At 40.4% G+C, this 21,545-nt stretch overlaps 1 protein-coding gene across 6 annotated transcripts in view; it reads right to left on the reverse strand.

The window, feature by feature from the left end:
- Dnm3 (dynamin 3) overlaps positions 1-21,545 on the reverse strand; it is a 486,761-nt gene that overhangs the window by 126,389 nt on the left and 338,827 nt on the right. For all 6 annotated transcript variants that reach the window (XM_031387157.1, XM_031387138.1, XM_031387130.1 and 3 more), the window contains one exon: positions 12,707-12,816. In XM_031387157.1, coding sequence (XP_031243017.1) covers positions 12,707-12,816 — 110 coding nt within the window. The remainder of the gene's footprint in view (positions 1-12,706; positions 12,817-21,545) is intronic.

Raw genomic sequence — 21,545 nt, forward strand, 5'->3', positions numbered from 1 at the left:
GCAAAGTGTGACTAACATTTTCTATTAAAGTATGTGTGCACCATGTCAGTTCCCTTCGAGGAGGCTCTCTGTGTTAATTAAAATTAATTATACATGCCGAGGGTTACCCTTGGAATTCAGCAAACTGAAGCAGAAGACTATCATTTAAGCAAGATATATGGTTGGGGTGTCCATAGTATTTCTTTTTTTCAGAAGGTATAGTCTTTAAGAATGTTGTTTATGGATATGTTGACTCTACCATAAAGTAGATGGCAGAAATAAAATATATTGCATTTGAAATGTTAACTCATGGGAAAAGAACCATGGCTTGCAAACTGCTGTTTTAAAGTTGGGCTTACAATGAGTACTTTACTGGGGGAGGGTCACCCAGTGATCCCCACACTGCTGTGTGTATCTAAGTCCGACTCTGAACTCAAGCTTGTTTATTCTTTTTACACTGGTGAGTCCTGGGCAAGTGTCTGCCTTATAAATGCCAGGGTGGAATATGGCCACACTGGAGAGAAGGGGAAATACCAGAAGGGGCCATGAGCCCAGTATTCACCTACCACGGGATTTAAATGGCATTAGTCTTGAAGAATAACCCTCCTTGGGCGTTTTGTGCTTTTTCCACTGTTTGGCACCATTTCCTTCTCATCAACAGGCAGACTGTTTGACAGTATCCTGTAGGTCATCTTTAAAACCCAATTATTCCAATTGTCACTAAAATATGCCCTTAGTTGGGAGGCCTTTGAGATTACCAAAGGATTTAGGTGTTCAAAAAAAAAAAGTTCCTTCAGGCTCGACCTAGCTCTGGAATGTTTTCAATCTTACCATTCATTTTGCCCAGAGCACTGACTCAAACACGATGACTCCTCGGCCACTGCTCTGACAGCTTCAGTCTGGGGATGCCATGCAGCAATAAAACCCACCCTCCTGCCTGAGCAGAAGCTCCTGCACACAAGTTCTTTTACATCTACCCTTCTCATGAATGACCAGGATGTAGACTTAATCTTTAAAATGAAAGTCTCCAAGATGAGTCAGGAGAGTCGGTTCAGATCTGGACTCCCCGGCCCCCGACTTTTCTTTTCCTTTAGAATGACTCGTGGGTTTTCAAGAAAAAGAACAGGAGGAGAAAGAGGAGAAGGAGGAAGAAGAGGAAGAGGAGAAGAAGAAAGAGGAGGAAGAGGAAGAGGAGGAGAAGGAGGAGGAGGAGGAGGAGGAAAAGGAGGAAGAGGAGAAGGAGGAGGAGGAGGTGGTGACAGCATGGCTAAATCTTTAACAAATATTAGGAATCCATTGTTATTCATGAACAATCACATAATTAAAGACTGGTCCTTTTGTATTGATTTTTTTTCAAGGTGGGATGATTCTCTGCTGGACATTCTCTCAAAGGAAGCTTCCAGAAACATTGGCCATGACAAGATTGTATTTTGGAACCATCTATATACTGGTCTGTAGTGTGTGTACAAGTAGTAATTGTTCCCCTATCATTAATAAACATTGGCGGGTGCTTGTTTTATGTTTCTTAAGTGGAGACATACTCTAGTCCCAAGTCACAGTGTTGATCTGAAGAAGATAGCAGAGCTGGGGATAGAGGGGGTGGGAGTTGAGGTGGGGAGAGGGCAGTGTGCTCTGCAACAATGGAAGAAAAGCAAACTTACTATGAAGGACATAATTTGTTGTTGTTTTTGTTGTTGAACTTCACATAGCCATGTTGCTCTCACTCATTACCACAGCCTTTAGAAGAAAACCCTCTGAGGGCTAGTACCTCAGACCCTGACCCAAACCCCACTACGGCTCCAGCAGCTTAAGGAACAAGTCCATTCTAAGACTTGGGAGAAATAGAACAATTCTAAGTTGCTGATTTGATTCTATCAATTCTTTTGTTTGAAACAGAAATGGCTGTTGAGGAAAACAATGCTTAATTCCCTAGAAAAATAGGTGCAGACTACTCACAGGTGTTTTGGACACAAAGAATCCTTCCAAAACATTCTGATGACATTTTGAAAAGTCGTAAAGTACAAACTTACTACCCCTCCACTTCCTCCCCAGTAAAGGCAGAAACAGTTATCAAGTGGAAGATCATATTCCTATTTTATTTCAGGCTTTAATTTAAAAACCAGTAAGAGAATAAATTGATTGCTTCAAGCCACGGGCATTTCACACTCAAACAATTATGGCGCTTCATGTAAGGATTCATCTTAGCTGTGAAATCAGTTGCCACTGGCTTGGCTCACAAAAATAACATCAGATCCTATCTGATTTTTGTCTTAGGGTAACTGGTGAACCAAATATATCAAGTGGGCACTTAATTTTGGTTCTCTCATCTCTCTGGTGGCTCCTCTTGGAAATCTCTTCCACCTCTGCTGTATCTAGAATTTCCTAATGATTCAGTTTCACAACCGGAGACACTCATAAAGGGATTTTTTGCAGTAGCAAAACCTGGGAAACTATGATAATGCACAGGTCCAGAGTTCAAGTGAGCTCAGTTGTGTTGAGTGTGAGGTCTGAGTAAATACATGGCTTGAAGGCATGATGGCTTATACCATTATAAACTTCCATTCATACCGTTACTAACTCCCACCAAGAGAAAACATAGCATTCATCTTTCAAGGTTGACAGAGTGAATCTATATCCTGACAGTCTGCAAACCCCCCTGCCTAGTGTGACCTCGACTGTCACAGCAGAGAATGGAAGAGAAATCTCTGGGTGAGAGAAGGAAAAGTCTGTCTTTTGGGTATCTTCTAAAACTTTAAAAATTCTAAAGACAAAAGAAAATGTCAGGGCTGGAGGGGTTGCTCAGTGGTAGAGCATTTGCCTAATGTGTACAGGGCTCTGGATTCAATTCCTGGCACTGGTGGGGGCAGGCAGGGAAAGGGGGTTGAAAAGAAAACTTTAGGTTTGGTGCTGGGTTATATTTAAATGAGGGATTTTTACAGATCATCATCTAAATGTTAATATTTACACAGCACTTTTGAGTGATAGAAGTAAAATGATAGGAACAGGATTGAGACGATTTATATAATACATTATCTATACTTTGAGGATTTTTTTTTAAGATGCCATCTTAGAATTTTGTTTGGACTTGAACATCAGTTTCACGTAACTGAAAATGCCCAAATTCTTTGTTTAAAGGAACTATTCACCTTTGTCTTCAAATTATAATATTTCCTATCAGAGTATAAAAAGCAGCATTTCCATTTTCAGTGTACTAGGGTGTGAGGTTCTGGCTTTTAGAGTGCTGGATTTTTGACCTATAGAATTCTTTGTTATTAGCAAGTAGCATATTTGTGTCTTCTCCATATAACAGGAGAGGACTGTATGGCACCCATCCATTAATTCCTTCATGCTCTTGAACTTCCAAATGGCCAGGGATTGTTCTAAGCTCTAGGATCAAATCACTAAGATAACCAGCTTTTCAATGGAGTGCAGCCTAGAGGTGAAGGTAGTTACAAAATTCATAACAATGTTTTAATTACTTTATCATATCGTTCGTCTTAAAATCAGAAAAGAGTACCACATGCTAGAATATCTACTCAAGCTCTCCAGCTCTTAAACATCTTGTTTATATTTCTTATAGTGATACATCTGACACCTGACTACTACCAGTGAGTGCACTAGTACTCTCTCCTGGAGGAAACATCAGAGGTCAAATGGTCTCATGCTTGATTCTCTCTCTCTCTCTTTCTCTCATACATATACATATATGTATCTCTATATATATGACTCTAATATATATTCTAATATATTTTCCATATCCATGTGGAACACAATCTTTTAGGGCATTGAGTATCATTCTTTTACCAGCATATTTGTTTAATTTAGCATTTTCACAAGCAACTTAAACATAATGTGTGTGTGTGTGTGTGTGTGTGTGTGTGTGTGTGTGTGTAGGTATGTGTATTCTGAGTCTGGGAAAGCCATGAAGTTAGAGAAGAAGTACAAGGAACTCTATGGACTTTTTAACCCATGTATTCTGTACAACACCGATTAGCATCAAGAGTTTCTACTCTCAAACTAATTTACTGTTTCTTCCAGCAGATAATCAGAGAGAGGATTACGAATAGCCCTGCTGTAAGGATGGCATACCTACCCACCCTTGTGGGATAAGTATGGTAGTGGTAACATTCTCATCTCATTTCTTAGTGTGGGATTCTGGGCTGGCTACAGAATGAATCTCCGTCTGACTCAGGAAACTTGAATCTGAGCAGAAACAGTAACCAGCACTCTGTGAAGCAGAAACAGTAACCAGCACTCTGTGAAGCAGAAACAGTAACCAGCACTCTGTGAAGCAGAAAGCAATGCCTTAAGCATTGTATCAAGAACAGTGGGATAAAAAACAGTTCACCGGGTTGCTTATTTATGTTCCTTACACAAGGATAACTGCACTGGATTCCTATGGAATGCTTCACTTCCTAATCCAGAGGAATATGTGTTGACTTCCGGAGATTCCAGTAACCATGAGCATTCGCCCTCCTGCCTTGAAGAAGAGTCCCTGATTCATTTTGAACAGACATTGAACTACATCCCTGTGGAGCACAACCTTTTAGGACTGGCATTGAGTATCATTATTTTTGCCCAGCATATTTGTTTAATTTAGCATTTTCACAAGCAACTTAAACATGAAGCAGGCTTAATATAGAAACACAGCCATAAAGGTAAACCTGACCCCAACTTCAGTTTTGACTAACAAGTGGAAAAATACACCATCCAACAATGAGAATAAAGGCCTATTCTTTTCAGAACACCTAAAGAGCATGCGGTTAACCACAGGACAACATTCTTTGACATTTATTGAGTGTCAGCAGTGAGCTGGGGACAAGGTGGAACAGCGAGACACCCTAAAAACATCACTTTCTGTAGGAAAAGCGGGGTGGGGGGGAGGGGGAATCGAGTGGAAATACTTGGTGTTATTAACAAACCATATCCTGAACTCAAGCTACAAAGCAGTGTCAAAGGAAGAATGCCTTATTTTAAAAGAAAACAAAGCTTGACAACCCCAAGGAGTGTTGAGAAAATACCCTGAGGCTGCCCTACCAACCCCTTAGACAGAAATGGATCTCATCTGGCTACCAAAGCTGACATACCTGGGACCAAATGGGCCTTAGCTTGACCTTCAAACTGAAGGTCTGTCTGAGGAGGGCAAAGACCAGCACAGTGAGGCCATTATGCAGACATACTTCCCCCTGAGAGGAAGCATAGCATTCCTAGCAAAATCAAATGGAATCAAACCTGGGGGGACATTCCAATGCACGGTTTAGAGCATGCCACAATGAAGTTCACGAATCCTCTTACTCACATTTAACTTGTGCTGTATGGTAGGGCGCTAAATGAGAGAGCAAAGTCCTGTGTGGCGCCGGGTGGGCCTAGACCCCAGGTATTTTGAAGTGCCATGCTTGAGAGAGCCACAGGATGGCTGGGAACTGTGTATTCTTACCTGCAGCTTAGGTAGATTAAGCCAGCTTGAGTGTGAATTTTGCTCCTCTCAAGCATTTGAAGCCACTGCGACCAGAAACAAATCCTTCCATTTATAAAACTCCTAGCACTGGAGCCCTGTTTCGAATGGCTCTAAAATCTGCTCAGCAGACTCATAAAGATCATATTAATTCACTAGGACACCGGAGGCTTTTTAAAAGGGGGTGTTAAAGGTATCAATTCCCACACACCTGATGGTGTGGGACCACAGAGAAACAGTTTTAAACTTTATAGTGGAAAGCTGGAATAGCAAGTGAATGAGCTCCTAGCAATCATGCCACAACACAAACAGCAAGGGCTAAAGTGCCTTTTTTTTTTTTTTTTTCAGGAACTCTGTAGCAGGAAGGTGGTGGGTCAGCTCCACACAGGGCTTTAAAACTGAGACTAAAAGCATTCCATGGAAATGTGTAAGACCGGAGAATGAACTGTAGAGCTCGTATGAGAAGATAAAAACTTTTCACTGTTTTCCTTCACAGACAAGTCTAGTTAGGGCATTGACAGGATTCCAGTTCATTTCCTCATGGTCAACATTTAAACGACAGTATCAGAAGCAGCAAGGAGATGCTGCACTTGGGGTATGGTCCTCTTATCACAGAGCATCTTAATATGGATGCTAGGTCTTTAACCTAACGAGGAAGAAAAGAGGAGAAACAAGCTTACCCCTAAAGCCCCAGGGAACTCTAGGACGTCACCGTCACCATATTTTAGCATACCTATTCTGCTGCCAACTTTGACATTCCAAGGGGACTCCTAACCCTGCACCTTCTCTGGGTCTGCTGTTGTGGAAGACAGGGGTAAAAGAATCAAAAACAAGACAGGCGCTTGGAGAAGACCTTTCTATCCATCCATATTAGCCAGGTTATCCACCCCATTGCTGTGAGGTCTTGCTTCAGAAGAAAGCAAGCTTGGCAGCTTCATTCCAAGTGGGGAAAGACGACCGAGGAGTGGCCGATAAGAGTTATCTATGAAGATGGCTTCAATAAATAACACGGCTTCTACTTTATTTGGAGCATCAAAGATCAGATGCCTACAAGATAGGCCCAAGTCAATCACAAACCCTATGGAGACAATGGAGGAATGCTTATGTCTAGTCATATGTGCTCCCCTTTCCTCTGAGTTTAGCTTCTTCCTATCCAGAAAGGTGGGCGAGGGATTAGTCAGCATTTCCCGTCAATTGCTCCTTGCTCTTTGGGACAGTCTTTTTCTGTTTCCTCTGTACCTACTCAGGGTATGAGCTATGGCTATGATGCTGACCGTGTTGATTGTGGGTCCATCCTGTGTTCGAGCACTGCCGTGTAAGTGCTAGAGTACACACTGTCATTTACTCACACTAAATGTGACTAGAAACATTGTAGTCCATTGGTTTCATGTACTATATAGCCTTTTAACTAGATTACATTTTTCTTCCTGCTTTTTATTTTTTAATTTGCCAGTGGGAAATAGATCTATAGAGCATTCACTTGTTCTGGACAAATGTCATCAAAACATAATTACATCCTCTATTTCATTTAGAGCACCAATACACGCCTGACAGTGGAGAACTGCTTAAAGGTTGCTCTGAAAAAGGTAACAGAATAGAAATGAAGGAAACAAGAGAATGAGGAACCAGTCATCTTTCCTATTGGTTTGTGTGTACCCTGCAATTCAGACTGGCCTTCCATGTCACTACAGCCCTTAACCCTAGTCGAAGTCAGGAATATAACTTTGTGTTTCTATAATCTCATGACAATGAAAATCTCATTTCAACTGAAGTAACTGGATACAAACTCTAAAATCTTTTTCCTATAAGACATCTAAAACTTAAAGGCATTATTAAATCTAGGCTCTTTCCAAAATGAAAAAGGATAAAAAAAAATAACCCCCTAACATCTCCCTAGTACCTACCCTACAAAAAGGAAAAGATCTCTTTTTCTGCTTTGCTGTTGGATGACATCCATCTCAGAAATCCAAAGGCTTGATGGTCAGTGTCCTCAAAAGGATGTGAAATAGTACCTTGGAACTTATGTGAGAACCAGGACCTTCCAAAGACCACATCCTTAGGCAAAGGATAAATGGAAACAAAGTAGTCCCCTACTAAAGAAAGATAATTGGCAAGTTATTGTGGCCTGAGCAAAGATGAGCCAATTAAATTGGAATGTGGTTCCAAAAAGTGAACTATGGCAAGACACAGAGGGATATGCAGCTTATCAAGGGAGGGTTCAAAATACATGGGGGATGGGAGACAAGATCCTCTAGCATGTATCTAGATGGGATTTATAAAGAGAAACAAGAAGGGGAAGAAAAGAGACAAAAGAATGTAAAATCTCAGATTTCTGGAAAGCTGTGAGCTCTCAGAATTAAGAAGAACCATAGATCCCAAAGAGAAAACATGAAACAACATATATCCAAACAGACAAATTCTACTTAAATTTCAGAATACCAAAGATAAAAAGAGATCTTTACACGAACTGGTAAGAAAATACAGATTGGCCTTAAAATGGGACAACCAATGGGTTGACAGCCAGCCTTTTCAGAGCCAAAGTGAAGCAGATCCTGGAGGAGAAGGATCTTCAATACAGTGGGATAGATTCAATCCTGTTTATTTCTATCTGGTAGAACTATGATCAGTTTCTAGTTTACTATCCGGTGAAAACCCTACTCAAAAAATGAGATCAAAATAAAGTATTTTAAGGGAAATAAATACCAACCTGAGGATTTCAACTAAGTAGCAGCTATAGACAGGATTTCTTCAGGTTGTACTTCCATGTGAAGAACAAGGAAACCAAAACAAAACACAGGCTTAATGCAAGAAGAAAGTCAAACCAGTAGCTTGGTTAATTTCGTCAGCAGATCTAAGCACTCATCACGTTTACATCTGTGGTCTACTCTATTGACTAAAGTAGTGGGGAAACCAAGGTGGACTTCAAGTCCTGGCACCAACAATGTGGAAATCAGAAGAGGGTTATTGGAATCAAAATGTCTCAGGTTATTTTAGAAAGAGGATAAAAAGACTCACAACTCTAAGATGAATAGGATGTCAGAGTAGTAAGAATGCAAAAAAGCATAAACACAGCGTCTAACTACCAAACTTGGGAAAAGTAAAGCAAGAGGTCAGGAAGTGGGGGGGGGGAGGGTGCTATATAGCAAGGCACAGTGAAAACAAAAATCGATACTCAAATTAAACTAACTCAGTGATGATTACAAAACATAAATGGGCTAAATTTACTAAGGGTCCCCCTAACGATTTTTATATTACATTTAAAATAAAGAAATCCAGATATATGCTACTAAAAGGAAGCAAAAGGCACACTGAGAAAGAATTAACTGGAAGATATACTATATTGACATAAGACAGAGCAAATCCTAAGGGGAAAAAAAAAGACCATTATGAGAAATAAAGACTACTGCAAAAACTGTTCCTTAAAATCACTAGGCATTCTAAGTGTGTTTGTTAGGATCTTGTTTTTATTTTAATGATCGAATGCACATATGCGAATTTCTAGGTGTGAATTTGTACACATGGCTGCAGTGTCCATGGAGAATAGAATAAGGTGTCAGATCCCCCAGAACTGGAGTTACAGGCAGTTGTGAGCAGCCTGATGTGGGTGTTGGCTGCAAAAGCCATATGTACTCTTAGCCACTGAGCCACCACACCCACCCTAGGAGTTCTAAGTTTTAATGAATATAAGCATAGATTATCCTCAAAACACATAAAACGACACTTGAAAGACTTGCTAAACTGTTCAGATTCACAACAAAGGGGTTAAAGTGTAGTTGTTTGTAACTTTTTAATTGTTTCCCTGGTCAATTCTCTCTCTGGAATTACTCTGCCTTCAAGCTTTTTTGTCTGTTTCACTCACAGTTGTGTTTTAAAGCTTAGAGGAACAGGATACACAGTGGCTGCCTAGTATACTTGTTGAGTGTTTGAATTAGTCAGGATGAAAACAAGATAGTAACAACAGAAACCAGATAATGCAATCAACAAGCATGACCGAGACCTCCACTTCTAATGTGTAAAGACAGGCTCTCAAACATGCATGGCATACTTAAGAAAATTCAGAATGTGCCAGACCACATTCTCTGACCACAACACAATTAAGTTAGAAGTAAACAACAACAAAACAATAAAATTCTATGTGTTATAAAACGTAAAACACATTTTGGAGTAACTCAAAGGGAAGGGAAGAACACAGGGGAGACTAAGCAACAGAAACTAAGACTAGTGAAGTTATTATAACCAATATTTGTGGCAAGCAGCCGAAGAAATAAGGGCACAAGCTGATGAACTGCACGTACAAATGAGGGCTGGTAACACAAACACCAAGAAGATATATGGCAGGAAGCGAAACGGAAACAATTGAAGTAGAAAAATATACACAATAAAGAATAAGAAAGTTGAGAGCTGTTTCTTTGAAAATAACTCAAAATTCTGACAAGTATGATCAAGGAGTGAAAAGAGATGAGGTTTAATATTAGAGATAAAAGATGCCAAATCTCAGGTACACCAGAGACTTTAAAACTAAGATAAGATACTTAGGGGTAGTTTATTTTAAAATGAATGGATTGGAGAATTTGCTAGAAAAGGTATAATCTACATAAACTGACCCAGATAAAATATAAAATATAGAATATCTCTACAATCTACAATAGATAGATTAAGTCAGAGTTAACCATCTACTTGCCACAAATACCTTTTGGTGGTGGTAGTTTCTTAGCCCCCAGCCCAGTCTAGGAGCTATTGACAGTTGATGGCTTCTGGGGGGAAGAACAGACAGGTGTTTTTATAAGTGTAACCTCTGGTAGGTTGACTCTACTCCAGAGGATAGCCCCATACCCATTTGAATAGGGGTAGCCCAAATTAAACTTGGTGGGTTATTTTTTTAAAAAGTATACAATGTTGGTAGGAAGTGGGGAGGTAGGGGATGGATCTGGGAGGAGTTGGGGGAGGCAATGAAAAGGAATATGATCAAAATACACTGAACACATATGAAATTCTCTAAGACTTAATATATATATATACAACCTTCCAGGCTAAAATCCTGATGGTGAAAATCCAGATGATTTTAGCAGTGACTTCCATCAAATATCCACCTACAGGTTAATCCCAGTTTTAAACAAAATTGTTACAAAGAACAATTAGGGTTTAATGGCATGTGATTGTATGAGGCTAAGAACCTTGGTACTTAAAACTGCTAGGGGTGGTATACAAAGAATATTTCTTTCTCAGTCTCACTTGTGAACATAATTGCAAAAGCTTCAATAAAACACTAGCAATTTTAAGCCAAGAAGGCATGGTACATATCATATGCTTCACCTTGACTGTAGGAGATCAAGGATGGCTCACCATTAGAAAACCTAACAGTGCGTTTCAGCACAGGCACAGATTATAGGGGGGAAAATCAAATAGTCTTCTAGATGGAGATATTGATAAAATTGACCCACTTGTCTTGATTTGAAATCATAACACCGAATCCCCTGTACCGAGGAACACAATATTCTGCTTCTCAAAGGATATCAAGTGTTTTTCAAAAACCTTTCAAATAATTCTCTTCAAAATCAGAAACAGAATGGGGATGGGTACTTGCTTATGATTGACATTGTCCTGGAAGACTCAGACAACATGAAAACCATTCAAAGAGCTCAAGATTTCAAAGAAAAGGGCAATGGCAAATATAGTGTTTGGGGGTGTCTGTGTCCTGGCAGTGGCCTCTGGGAAAGTGACAGAACTCATGATCTTTCTAGAATTCAAGGATTCCAGAAGGTAGAAGACTTAGGTTTTGTAAAACCTAGAATATTCTTACTTTGGGGACTTTTGTACTTTCTAATACCTACAGTTATGTTTTTTTTTTCCCTGTTCCAAGCCCTTTAATAACAACTGAAGCTTCCGGGTGGGCGGAGCGGCAGCATTTGCTGGACTTCCGGTATGACGGAATTCCCACAGAGCACACCCTTGGGATCTTCAGATTGTCCAAGACCCAAAAAGAGTCCAGAACAGTACTGAACTCGGCTCCAGAGGCTCGCGACTGCTCGGACAAGTCTTTTTATTCGTTATCACTTTCAGTGGGGTTTGTTTGGATTTTGTTGTTGTTTTGCTGTTTTGTTTTCTTCTGTACAAGGGACTTTCAAATAGCACCAAGTCTTCTACAATGCGGGAAATTCCATTTGAATACTTCATTGTAGAGTGGTATTTAATTTTCTTTCTCCTTGATTCTTTAAATGGATTGTTCTTGTGGTTTTTCCAAGTATTTTTGTATTCTGAGTCACTCTGAGCAACTGACTGGCAATGTAGGAAGAAGTCTTTTCACTGTTTTGATTAACTGTCTGATTGACCCTGGGCTCCTTACTGAACCTAATCAAGTAACTTCATTCATTGCTAAATCAAGATACAATGTAGCCAGGAAACACAGGTTAAAATTAGACCCTGCCACCTGATGACTCATTTCTCATTAATTTACACAAATTAGATTTTTTTCCTGTAACATTTCCAATTGAAGAAAAATAAAGACACCCCCTTCATTATTTTTGTCAGTCTATAGTGCAATTCCATGTGTCATTTGTTCAATTCCACTGATTAATTTTAGTGAACAACCACAGCTCCTGGTGATGGTCAGTGGTAGGCACTAAAGTCAAGGCCCCAATGCTCTCCAGCAGCAATGAAGGGAGAGATTAGAAAAATGTCATGAAGAATGTCCAAGGGAGGAGGAGTAGGTCAAAGTCCCGATGCAGCCTCCACCTCTGGGGCCCAGTCTGCACTGTGTGATCCTAAGAAAGTTGAAAGAACTTGGAGACAGTGTTTTCTAACTTACAAAGTGGTCACCCAGAGCCTTCCATCTTTAACCTTCTGTGCAATTGGTTCAATTTCCCCCAAAGTGAGGATTTGTAAGTTTGTAAACAGTAAACCCTGGTATGGAGGACCATAGGTAGCAAAATGTAGTTTTAAGAAAAGATTTGGCAAGATTTTAGTGCCTGCTGGGAAACCAGGAAATAACCAGGATTTGAAGATCTTTCTGACTCTTGTGTTTTGGTCTTTTGAAGCCATAACCCATAGTAGATGTTAAAAATACAAAACAAAGTCTAAGGAAAGCCATTGTAGTGGCACTTGGCTGCAATCCCAACACTTGGGAGGTAGAGGCAGGCAGATTAGGAGTTCAAGACTAGCCTTGGATATAGAATGAATCCCAGGCTAGCCTGAGGTACCTGATATCCTGACTGGAAAAAAGAATTAAAATGTGAGCGAAAACCTCTTAACATAAGAGCTGCTGCACTGTCTTACCTTTGTTCTGTGTTGAAGAGTGCAAAGACATGCTTGCTGGACATGAAGCCCTTCTCCACATCCCGGACCTTCAAGTTGTCCAGGGGAAGCATGTATTTCTTTTCTTTCTCCTGTCATACAGAGATGAGAGAGGGGGGGTGATGTTAATAGAATATCACACCAATGGCAACACACCATCTGAACCAGATATCACTTAATAACACTTGATTACATTACCTTGATCCTGTCAAACACTACTTTTACACCAGCTCCCGAGGAATACAAGTTATCTGACACAGGAGAGTCCAGGGATTCTCAACACGTGGGGTAGGGGGAGGGGAGTGTACGGGAAAGACTCCAATGGAGAAAACACATGCTCCTCTCTCCTTGCCCCCTCATGTGGGTCCCCTTAGATGTTTTGAAATGTTAGTTTGATATTAAGAATTTAGCCATCTGTTAATATTTAACAAAAATGTTCTGGTCCTAATTCAACGAGAAATGCCAGATGGATTTCATTTCACGTTTTATTTGCAGCCTAAGCAGTTTTGATAGCCAGCATTGGCAGGGGAGTGTGGAAGCACAAGGACCCTGCTATGAAATACCCCATAAACTGAGATAAAGCACAGAAAACCTTCCCTTCATTTGGGTCTAAGATAAAGTATAGGTCCACAAAAGGATCCTTCTACACAGTTCTTAAAAGCTCCAGTGAGCTCACTGGAGAAGAAAAACCTGTTAGGATTAGATTGGTATTAATTAACATAACTTCTCTTCTAAAACAGACAAGTCTTTATAAAGAATATGGATACTGGAAAGGTAAGATTTGCGTGTATAACCAAACCATATTGGTAAAACATTCCAAGTGCCAAAGAGTTACCAGAAACACTTTTAAAGACTGGCCCAGGGACAATGTATAAATGCCGATCAGCCTATAGAACAGGCAAGAGGCAAATCCTCGGCCCAGGAAGCCCAGTAAAAAGCTATTAGCAGGTCACCTTAGCATGGCGCTTGTTAAACAGGAGTCCTCTGTATGAGGAAGAACTAGACTTCAGAGCAGTGGAGCACGTACTTGTAGCTCTAATTCTATCACACATCCATTGTTGCCTATGGGAACTGTGCCCCACACACCCATGTTTGCCAGGGGCTTGGCTGCTCCTACAGCATATGGGCTGCTTGAGAGCTCACGGCTCAGGAGCACACACAGCATGTGCAGTGTTGGATTGCAGCAGGGGTATCACTGGTCTTGCCATGTTCCACGCCTAAAAAAATGAGCAGAGTACATCAGGGTAGCCTCCCTCTGCTCCCTTCTGCACCCCCCCCCCCCAAAAAAAATAAAGACTCTGTACTTAACCACAAAAATAAGACCTTGAAAAGAGAAGGGCTGCAAAAGTTGGATGAAGCTGGCTGGAAAACAAAATGGCTGACCTGGCAAACAAAGCCTTCAAAGCATTGAAAAAAAGATAAAAGGGAACTCAGTGGGAGCAGAGGAGGCCTAGGAAAAAACACGCATGGGCACAGCACTGGGAGCCTGTCCCACTATTTCCTGTGTAAAATTAATGTATTCATAAATGCGTGGATATGCTAAATAGCAAAATATATAACTCAAGTAAATGAGGTATCAGGGCCGAGTCCAACTTCCTTAAAACATTTGTCAAACTATTTTAGGGTAGAATTCTAAGAGGCCAGACTAGATTGAATAAAACCCTCTCCAATACATAATCAAATGAAAATGCCTGAGACCCAGAGAACATTTTTTTTTTTTTAAATTGGATGGTTTTCAATGCCCTAAATTTAAGCAGCTGGGTTTTTATTTTTTTATTTTTTTTTAATGCACCATCCTATTCAACCTTTTGAAATGATGGATTGGCCTTTTTAATAGGAAATCTGCATTTCATTGTAAAGATGGAACACAATGTCCTTGGCTTGTGTTCTATAGCAGCAGGCCCCCCTTTGTACTGCATTCTTCAGCATATAGGAAAGACTGACAATCCTGCAAGTTTACATCAGCTTTTAAACTCTGGGGGAAAGCATTCAGATGCAGACAGGGAAGCGGGGGGAAAGTACAGGCTTCACTCATGAAGAAGGAGAATGAAACGGCACATTCATCTAAGGGTTTTGAGGACTTGGTATTAGATTATTTCATAGTCACACGGTTTAAGACTGACAGAGAAGAGAGTCTCTTCTGACTCGCTTAGGTAATTAAACTGTAAGTTAAACAGAAGTAAATAGAGCAGCAACACCAAGTAATGAAACAACATGTCATGAGCACATCTGAAAAATCTTGGTGGTTCGGGGCCTGTGGTTCAAAAACAACAACAGCAAAAATCTTGAATCTCAAGTAGCTTAAATAAAAGCCTAGGGGAGGGAGAGATATGTGGGACTCTAATTTCTTTCTTTCTTTCTTTTTTTTTAAGACTTTATTATTATATATAAGTACACTGTAGCTATCTTCAGACACACCAGAAGAGGGCGTCAGATCTCATTACGGGTGGTTATGAGCCACCATGTGGTTGCTGGGAATTGAATTCAGGACCTTTAGAAAGGGCAGTCAGTGCTCTTAACCACTGAGCCATCTCGCCAGCCCAGGGACTCTAATTTCTAAAATGTAGTGACACTTAGCACCATCTTAAGAAACTTGGTATGCAACCTGTCAGTTCTAATAACCCACTGTCCGTCATGATAGCCACCAGGCAGTCATGAAACCACTTGAAATGTAGCTAGTTAAATTGGGATATATGTAAATGCAAGGCAGACACCTGAGTCTAAAGATTTGGTAGAATGTAATAAGAATAACAATTACTTATGTGCTCGCTTATTTTAAAATTTTTTATGTGCATGGGTGTTGTGGCTTCATGTATGTCTGTCTACCACATGCATGCCATGGAGGCCAGCCAAGACCAGCAGATCCCCCTGGAACTACACAGTCATCAACAGTTGTAAGCCACCCTGCCAGTGCTGGGAACTAAACGTGGGTCCTCTGGAAGAGCAGCCAGTGCTCTTTGCTAATGAACCATGTCTCCAGCCCTCCGGTAATAACTTTAATCAACAATCTCATTAGTACTTTTAACAAATGAAAATTATATAGTTTCATCAATATCTTTTTATTAAGTTGATATGAATAATGCCAGAGTATTACTAAACATAAGTTCTCCTGCTTCTTTTCTTTTCTTCTCCTTTCTTTTCTTTTCTTTTCTTCTCTTTTATTTTCAGGATGGCTGATAGACAAACACAGATGACATGTAGCACACACGAGGTTTTGTGTAACAGCACTGAGCCCGGTGCACTCAACCTATTCCTCCTGACCCCCATCTGCTCAAGCAGTCTCCCTTTCTGACTCGCTTGTTTCTGCCATGTAGCATATTCTTTATGAAGCTCGGCACCTTTCTGGTGTGCTCTCTTCTCTCTTCTCCTTCATCACACAACTTTAGACATTTTTTTACTGTTTCTATTTGGCCATTTCCATGCTGTTCTCAATCTCTGGCATCTCAGAAGTACTCTGTTTTCAATAGTACTCTGTTTCCTAATTTATAGAGGAATACCCACTAAACTGTGACGCTGTTAAACACCTAAAATTTGGTACCATCCTAATTTATCAGAAGATTGTTTCGCTTTCTTTAAGACATTTCCATTTTTAGCTGTGCAATCTGTAATCCCACCATTGGGAGGCAGAGGTTGGAGTATCTGTGAGAATCTGAGATTAACCAGCTCTATACTATGAGTTCCATGAAAACCGGGACAGCATAGCAAGATCCTGTGTCAATGACCACAAACAATGATAAGTTCCATTGTGACCAAATCCACCTTCACCAAGACTGCACAGTCTAAGTTACCTTTTCAGCTCCTTTCTATCATGGTATTTACAGTTCGCATCAAGTCCTACTCTGTGAAGTTTCATTAGCTTATAGCTGTCTGCCACCTCCTCTTCTCTCCTGTTTCAGTGGCCACAAAAGGTATTACTTATTCTGTTCATTTTGAGCAAGTATATCTATCATATATGAGATATTCAAATGGGCTTCCTGTACAAAGAAAAATGAAGTAAAGAATACTTTTGCTGTAAAAGGGATTTAAAACTTGATCATTTAGATGGCATTTTGGACAGACATTTTGAAGTGGAAGCCTATATAAAATTTTAGAGATTTATTTTAATGCCAGCTCTTAAAGGAGTTTCTTGCATGTTTTCAAAAGCTTCTGGGACAGTTGTCATATTGGTGACATCTTTTTTTTTCATACTTAAACAGTACTTTGTTTTCTTTTCTTAACACAGGAAGGTCACTAGCATTATTTGTATGAGGTATCCAGGATAAGAGAGATGATTTGTCCCAAGAGCAAGGGAGCATAGGAGACCTAGTGTTCTATCCCAATAACTGGATAAAAGCTCTTGGAAACATAGGAGGGGCCCAAAGGAGGGTACCTCTTATGAAAGAGAGAGTAGCCCAAGATGCAAGTAAGGGAAGGATGAGTAGTACAGAGTAACTACAATGAAGAGAGGTGGAGATTATAGGGTGATCCCTATACTATGTGACCCCAGACCTTGAAATCAGTGGGCTTATCAAATGCCCAGTTGTGGCCCCTAGCTAGCAAAGCACCATTTAGTTGATTGCTAGAAGGGGACATAGTGGGAATGAGCAGAGATTGGATGTGTGGAAGAATAGTTCCTATCATGTAGAGTATGAGGAAGTGTGTGTTTACTTAGCCATTTGTACAAACTGAGTTTCATAACTTGGAAACTATTTGAATGGCCTTAGTTTGATTTTCTTACTCATAAGGCAACAAAACTCTTCCTGGAGATTGACTGGAGACTGATCTCTTTCTCATTCCTATCCAGTGCTTAGCAAAGCACTGAACACAACACATTCCACATATATATATAAAATGTGTATGTATACACACACACACATACACACACATATATACACACACATATATGTATAGCATCAAATTGATTTTAAAATGTTGGTTAACAAGGCAAGTGCTTAATTTTTGGCAGTTACATATATTTAGGAATTAAATAAAAATCCATTTCTAAAACTGGTGTAAGGTGTGGTTTTAGCTTCTTGTTGCTTTGAAAAAACCCCTGACCAAAAATAATTCAAAGAGAAGTCTTAAATGGACCCATGGTTTCAGAGGTGCCGGCACATCATGGTAGGGAGCAGTCCACAGTGCAATAATTCATAGCGCGACAGCCAGAAGGCCTGCTGCTACTGGATCTCCTCTTCCTTCTCCCTTCATTTCATTTTGACATCCAGGCTATATCCAGGGTGGGTCTCCCCTCTTCCCCTTAGTAAACCCTCTCTGAGAACACCCTCGCAGACACACCCAGGGGCATGCCTCTCTAATCATCCGTGTGCTTCTCAGTCACACGAGGTAAGTAATCAAGACTAAGCACAGATGCCTGGCTGGCATGGCTTTTAACCACTAAATCTATACAAAGTTTAGGTTGACAGGCTGTGTTTATTTCCTTGTTAATGTTTGCATTGCTTTGATTTGCTAGTGATGCCTCCTTCCTGAAAGGAAAAGGCTGCTTGAGGCACTGAAGAGCCTGCCAAGTACCTCCCCCTGCCCTTCCCCCCACAAAGCCAATTCCGATGACAGAACACGCTTCTTTCTTTAGCGCTCACATTTCCCACTGTTGTCATGGACCACCTAGACTATCAATATTTTGGGTGTTCACGTTGTCTCTGTACATATATTGAAGCCCCTTGAGGATGAGGATTTACTTTGTGTTTGTGCTTGGCACCTATCACATCGCTGCTTGCTCGGATGCTGCTAAACGAACACTTGATTCTTGGTGATAACATCACCAATAAAGTTTCAACATGGTTGACCCACTTATACCATGATATTAAAATGAATTCAGCCAGGTGTGTGGTATTCACACTTATTTGTGGTGCTTCAAAGATTGATTTGTAAGTGGTTTCATAGTATTTTAGGCACATATAATTTATTACATGAAGTTTTACCAACCTAGATCGATATACCTAACTTGATTCACCCAAGTCTTATGACTTCTGCACATGAAAATCCAAATACACTTGATAAAAATGCAAAAATGAAAAGATCAGAGGGCTCTGCTCTTTAAAAATGCCACTTCCCTGACGAATCCGAGGTGAGACTGTACTAGTGCCATTTTCTTAAATCCATGTCTTCTAACAGCATTCTAAATACTTATCTTTATATTCACAGATTACATGTATCTCTCACCCTGCATTGGAAGCTTCTCTTTCTGCAGCAGATGAAAGCTACCACAGAGACCCACAACTGACTACAATACAGAAAATAAGTGGTTGTGGGTACCCAGGTCCAATTGGTACATTTACAACACCATCCCTACATCCAAGGCTCAGAGATCAAGAAGAGGGGTCCAAAAGATATGAAAACAAAAGGACCAGAGAGTCTGATGGGGGGTGCTGAGCCCATGAAATCTCAAGAATATAGTTGTCTGAACAAGACTTATGGGTAATATCTCATGCTGCTGAGAATAGCAGTGCTTCATTGATTCAAAAGCATCTAGGCATCTATCCCTTTTTCAGATTCACATAGCAACTGTCCCTGTGTACTTGTTACCATCCTTACCTTTGCCACACCATACACAACCAGTTTGCTAAATGTCTTCTCCTCTTGGGAGACTGATATGTACCTGTTCTAAGTATTGTACCTTTCATTCATGATGAATGAGACATTCCCACAACAGGGCCCTAGCAAACACCAGCAGTGAATGGAGACTGAAGAGGCGGTAGTACCCTGCCAGGCAAAACCCAGGTGGTTGTCCCACCAAGCACTTGGACCAAAACCAGGCCAGTAGCTACTAGACTTACACAAGATGAGAGATTCTTTATCCCAAAACTAACTAACTAGCTAACTAACTAATTAACTAACTAAATTTCCAAAATTTTAGAAACTCATAAGATACCATGGCACATCAAATCGCTTGCTGCTCGAGAGGTAATAATGTTGAACAATATTGTTTTCTAACAAAGTTTTATTTTTCCTTTGTTGCACTGTAGCCAGATATAAGTGACATTATCCTGGGTATCAGGGTAAGGTGTGTTTACCCAAGCCTCTGGTTTGATTGACTAACACAGAGTCATGTGTAAGTTTGCATATTCATTGCACCCTTCCCCCATCATTCACCACATCTTGAAAAAGACATTGTATGCTTGTCACAATGAACTGAAGCTCTTTACCTTGTCCACTGCACCAGCTCCAAGATTGATCTTTACAGGGTAATCAATAATCTCTTCAAATGATATGTTTACATTTTCTAGCATAATACATCCAATTGTATCTTCTTGAGTCTTTGCATATAAGGATGTTCAACCTGCAGCCCATGGGCTGGATACATCCCAGGATAGCCAGGAATGTAGCCCAACACTGTTGTAAATGACAACATCCTCTTGCAGTGTCAAAAGGTTGAATACTCCTGACACTATTTTTTTTTCAGTAGGAATTTATTTCTGTAGTCACTCTCATTTTCCATCTGACTCGAAAGTCTTACAAAACATTATCCCATTGAGTTCAGACTTGATTTATAGTTTTTCTAACAAGATTATAGGTGTCCTTTCCTCATTTCACTGACAGACTTACATTTTTAACGGCTAGAATTCAAGCAAGAAAATCCATCACCAATGTCCAATATATTAATTGGTTTAAAAGTGGAGAAGTCCTGTCTTTGGCAGAACTGGTGTCATGAAAAGATTCATCCTTTATATTCATCTGATCACTCTGATGTTGACTCTTAGATGTTCTCATGGGTGCCTTTAGAACATGACATCGCCTGGATTTCTGCACATTTCTTGCCAGTCTTAATTCTCTAGGTCATAGGAGTGGAGCTCCTCCCCTGTCCATTAGCTTCTAGGAACTTGCTTTGACTCTTCCCTTCAGATCTTCCACATGAAATGGCTCTATGGAGCTGACCCTAACCTCTGACTATGTAAGTACATGCCCACTTGCCCCTGCCCGAACTCCAGAGACAATTCACCAGACCCTCAAATTCAAGCAACCCATGTTACATCCTGCCTGCCTGATTGGGCACTTTGATGGACTTGCTATAAGACCTCATAAAGGCAGGAAGTGCTGTTGAAGAAGAAGAAACCAGGCCTTCCTTCATCAGCTGCTTCCAGGACTCCTTTTATCTAAGTCTGACCTCTTAGAAGCACTAGTATTCTTGGTCTCTACTACATTATTCTGCATCTCTGTCTTATTTTCTAAGTATCCAAATGCTTCGTCTAAGTGTGTGAATGTCCCCCCTTTAACCATGACTTACACTCATGTGGGGAGGAGCAAAGCCTACTGTCACTGCTGCCATTGCCATCTGTCCTTCTCCATTTCTCTAGCTTTGCTGCTGTGCCATTTGTGAGTTAAGAAAGAGAACATCTCTTTATCGTTGTTGTTGATGTTGCGGATATCCAGCAAACACTTGCTGGTTGAACTCACGAGCAGTTCTCTCAGGGCTGGCTCAGTGCGTAGTCCAGAATAAGGACTCAGAAGTAATGTCCAACTTACAAAACACTCAAAGGAAGAAAAGGAGGCTATAAAAATATTGAGAATACCAAAATGCTGGTTTCACATGCTGTTGAAAACCAGAATCTGGTGTTTATTGCTAGTGAAGATGTTGCAATTATAGAGATGTACAAGTATGAAAAGCACACTATAAACTTCTCGTCTTTTTATATGGATTTGAATTCCTTGTTTTAATCAGAACTACACTTTGAATGGTAAGGAACATCTGTCAACCAGGGGGTTGCTGAAGGCACTTCTTTCGATTTGTTCTCTGATGCTGAAGAAACTAGCCATGAAAAATGAATGGAGTATCCTAGGACATGCCAGTGTTTGGCCTATCAGGTTTGGGGCCATTGGGGCCATA

This window comes from Mastomys coucha, unplaced genomic scaffold (assembly GCF_008632895.1).
Source record: "Mastomys coucha isolate ucsf_1 unplaced genomic scaffold, UCSF_Mcou_1 pScaffold1, whole genome shotgun sequence".
In the NCBI taxonomy this organism is placed as follows: Eukaryota; Metazoa; Chordata; class Mammalia; order Rodentia; family Muridae; genus Mastomys; species Mastomys coucha.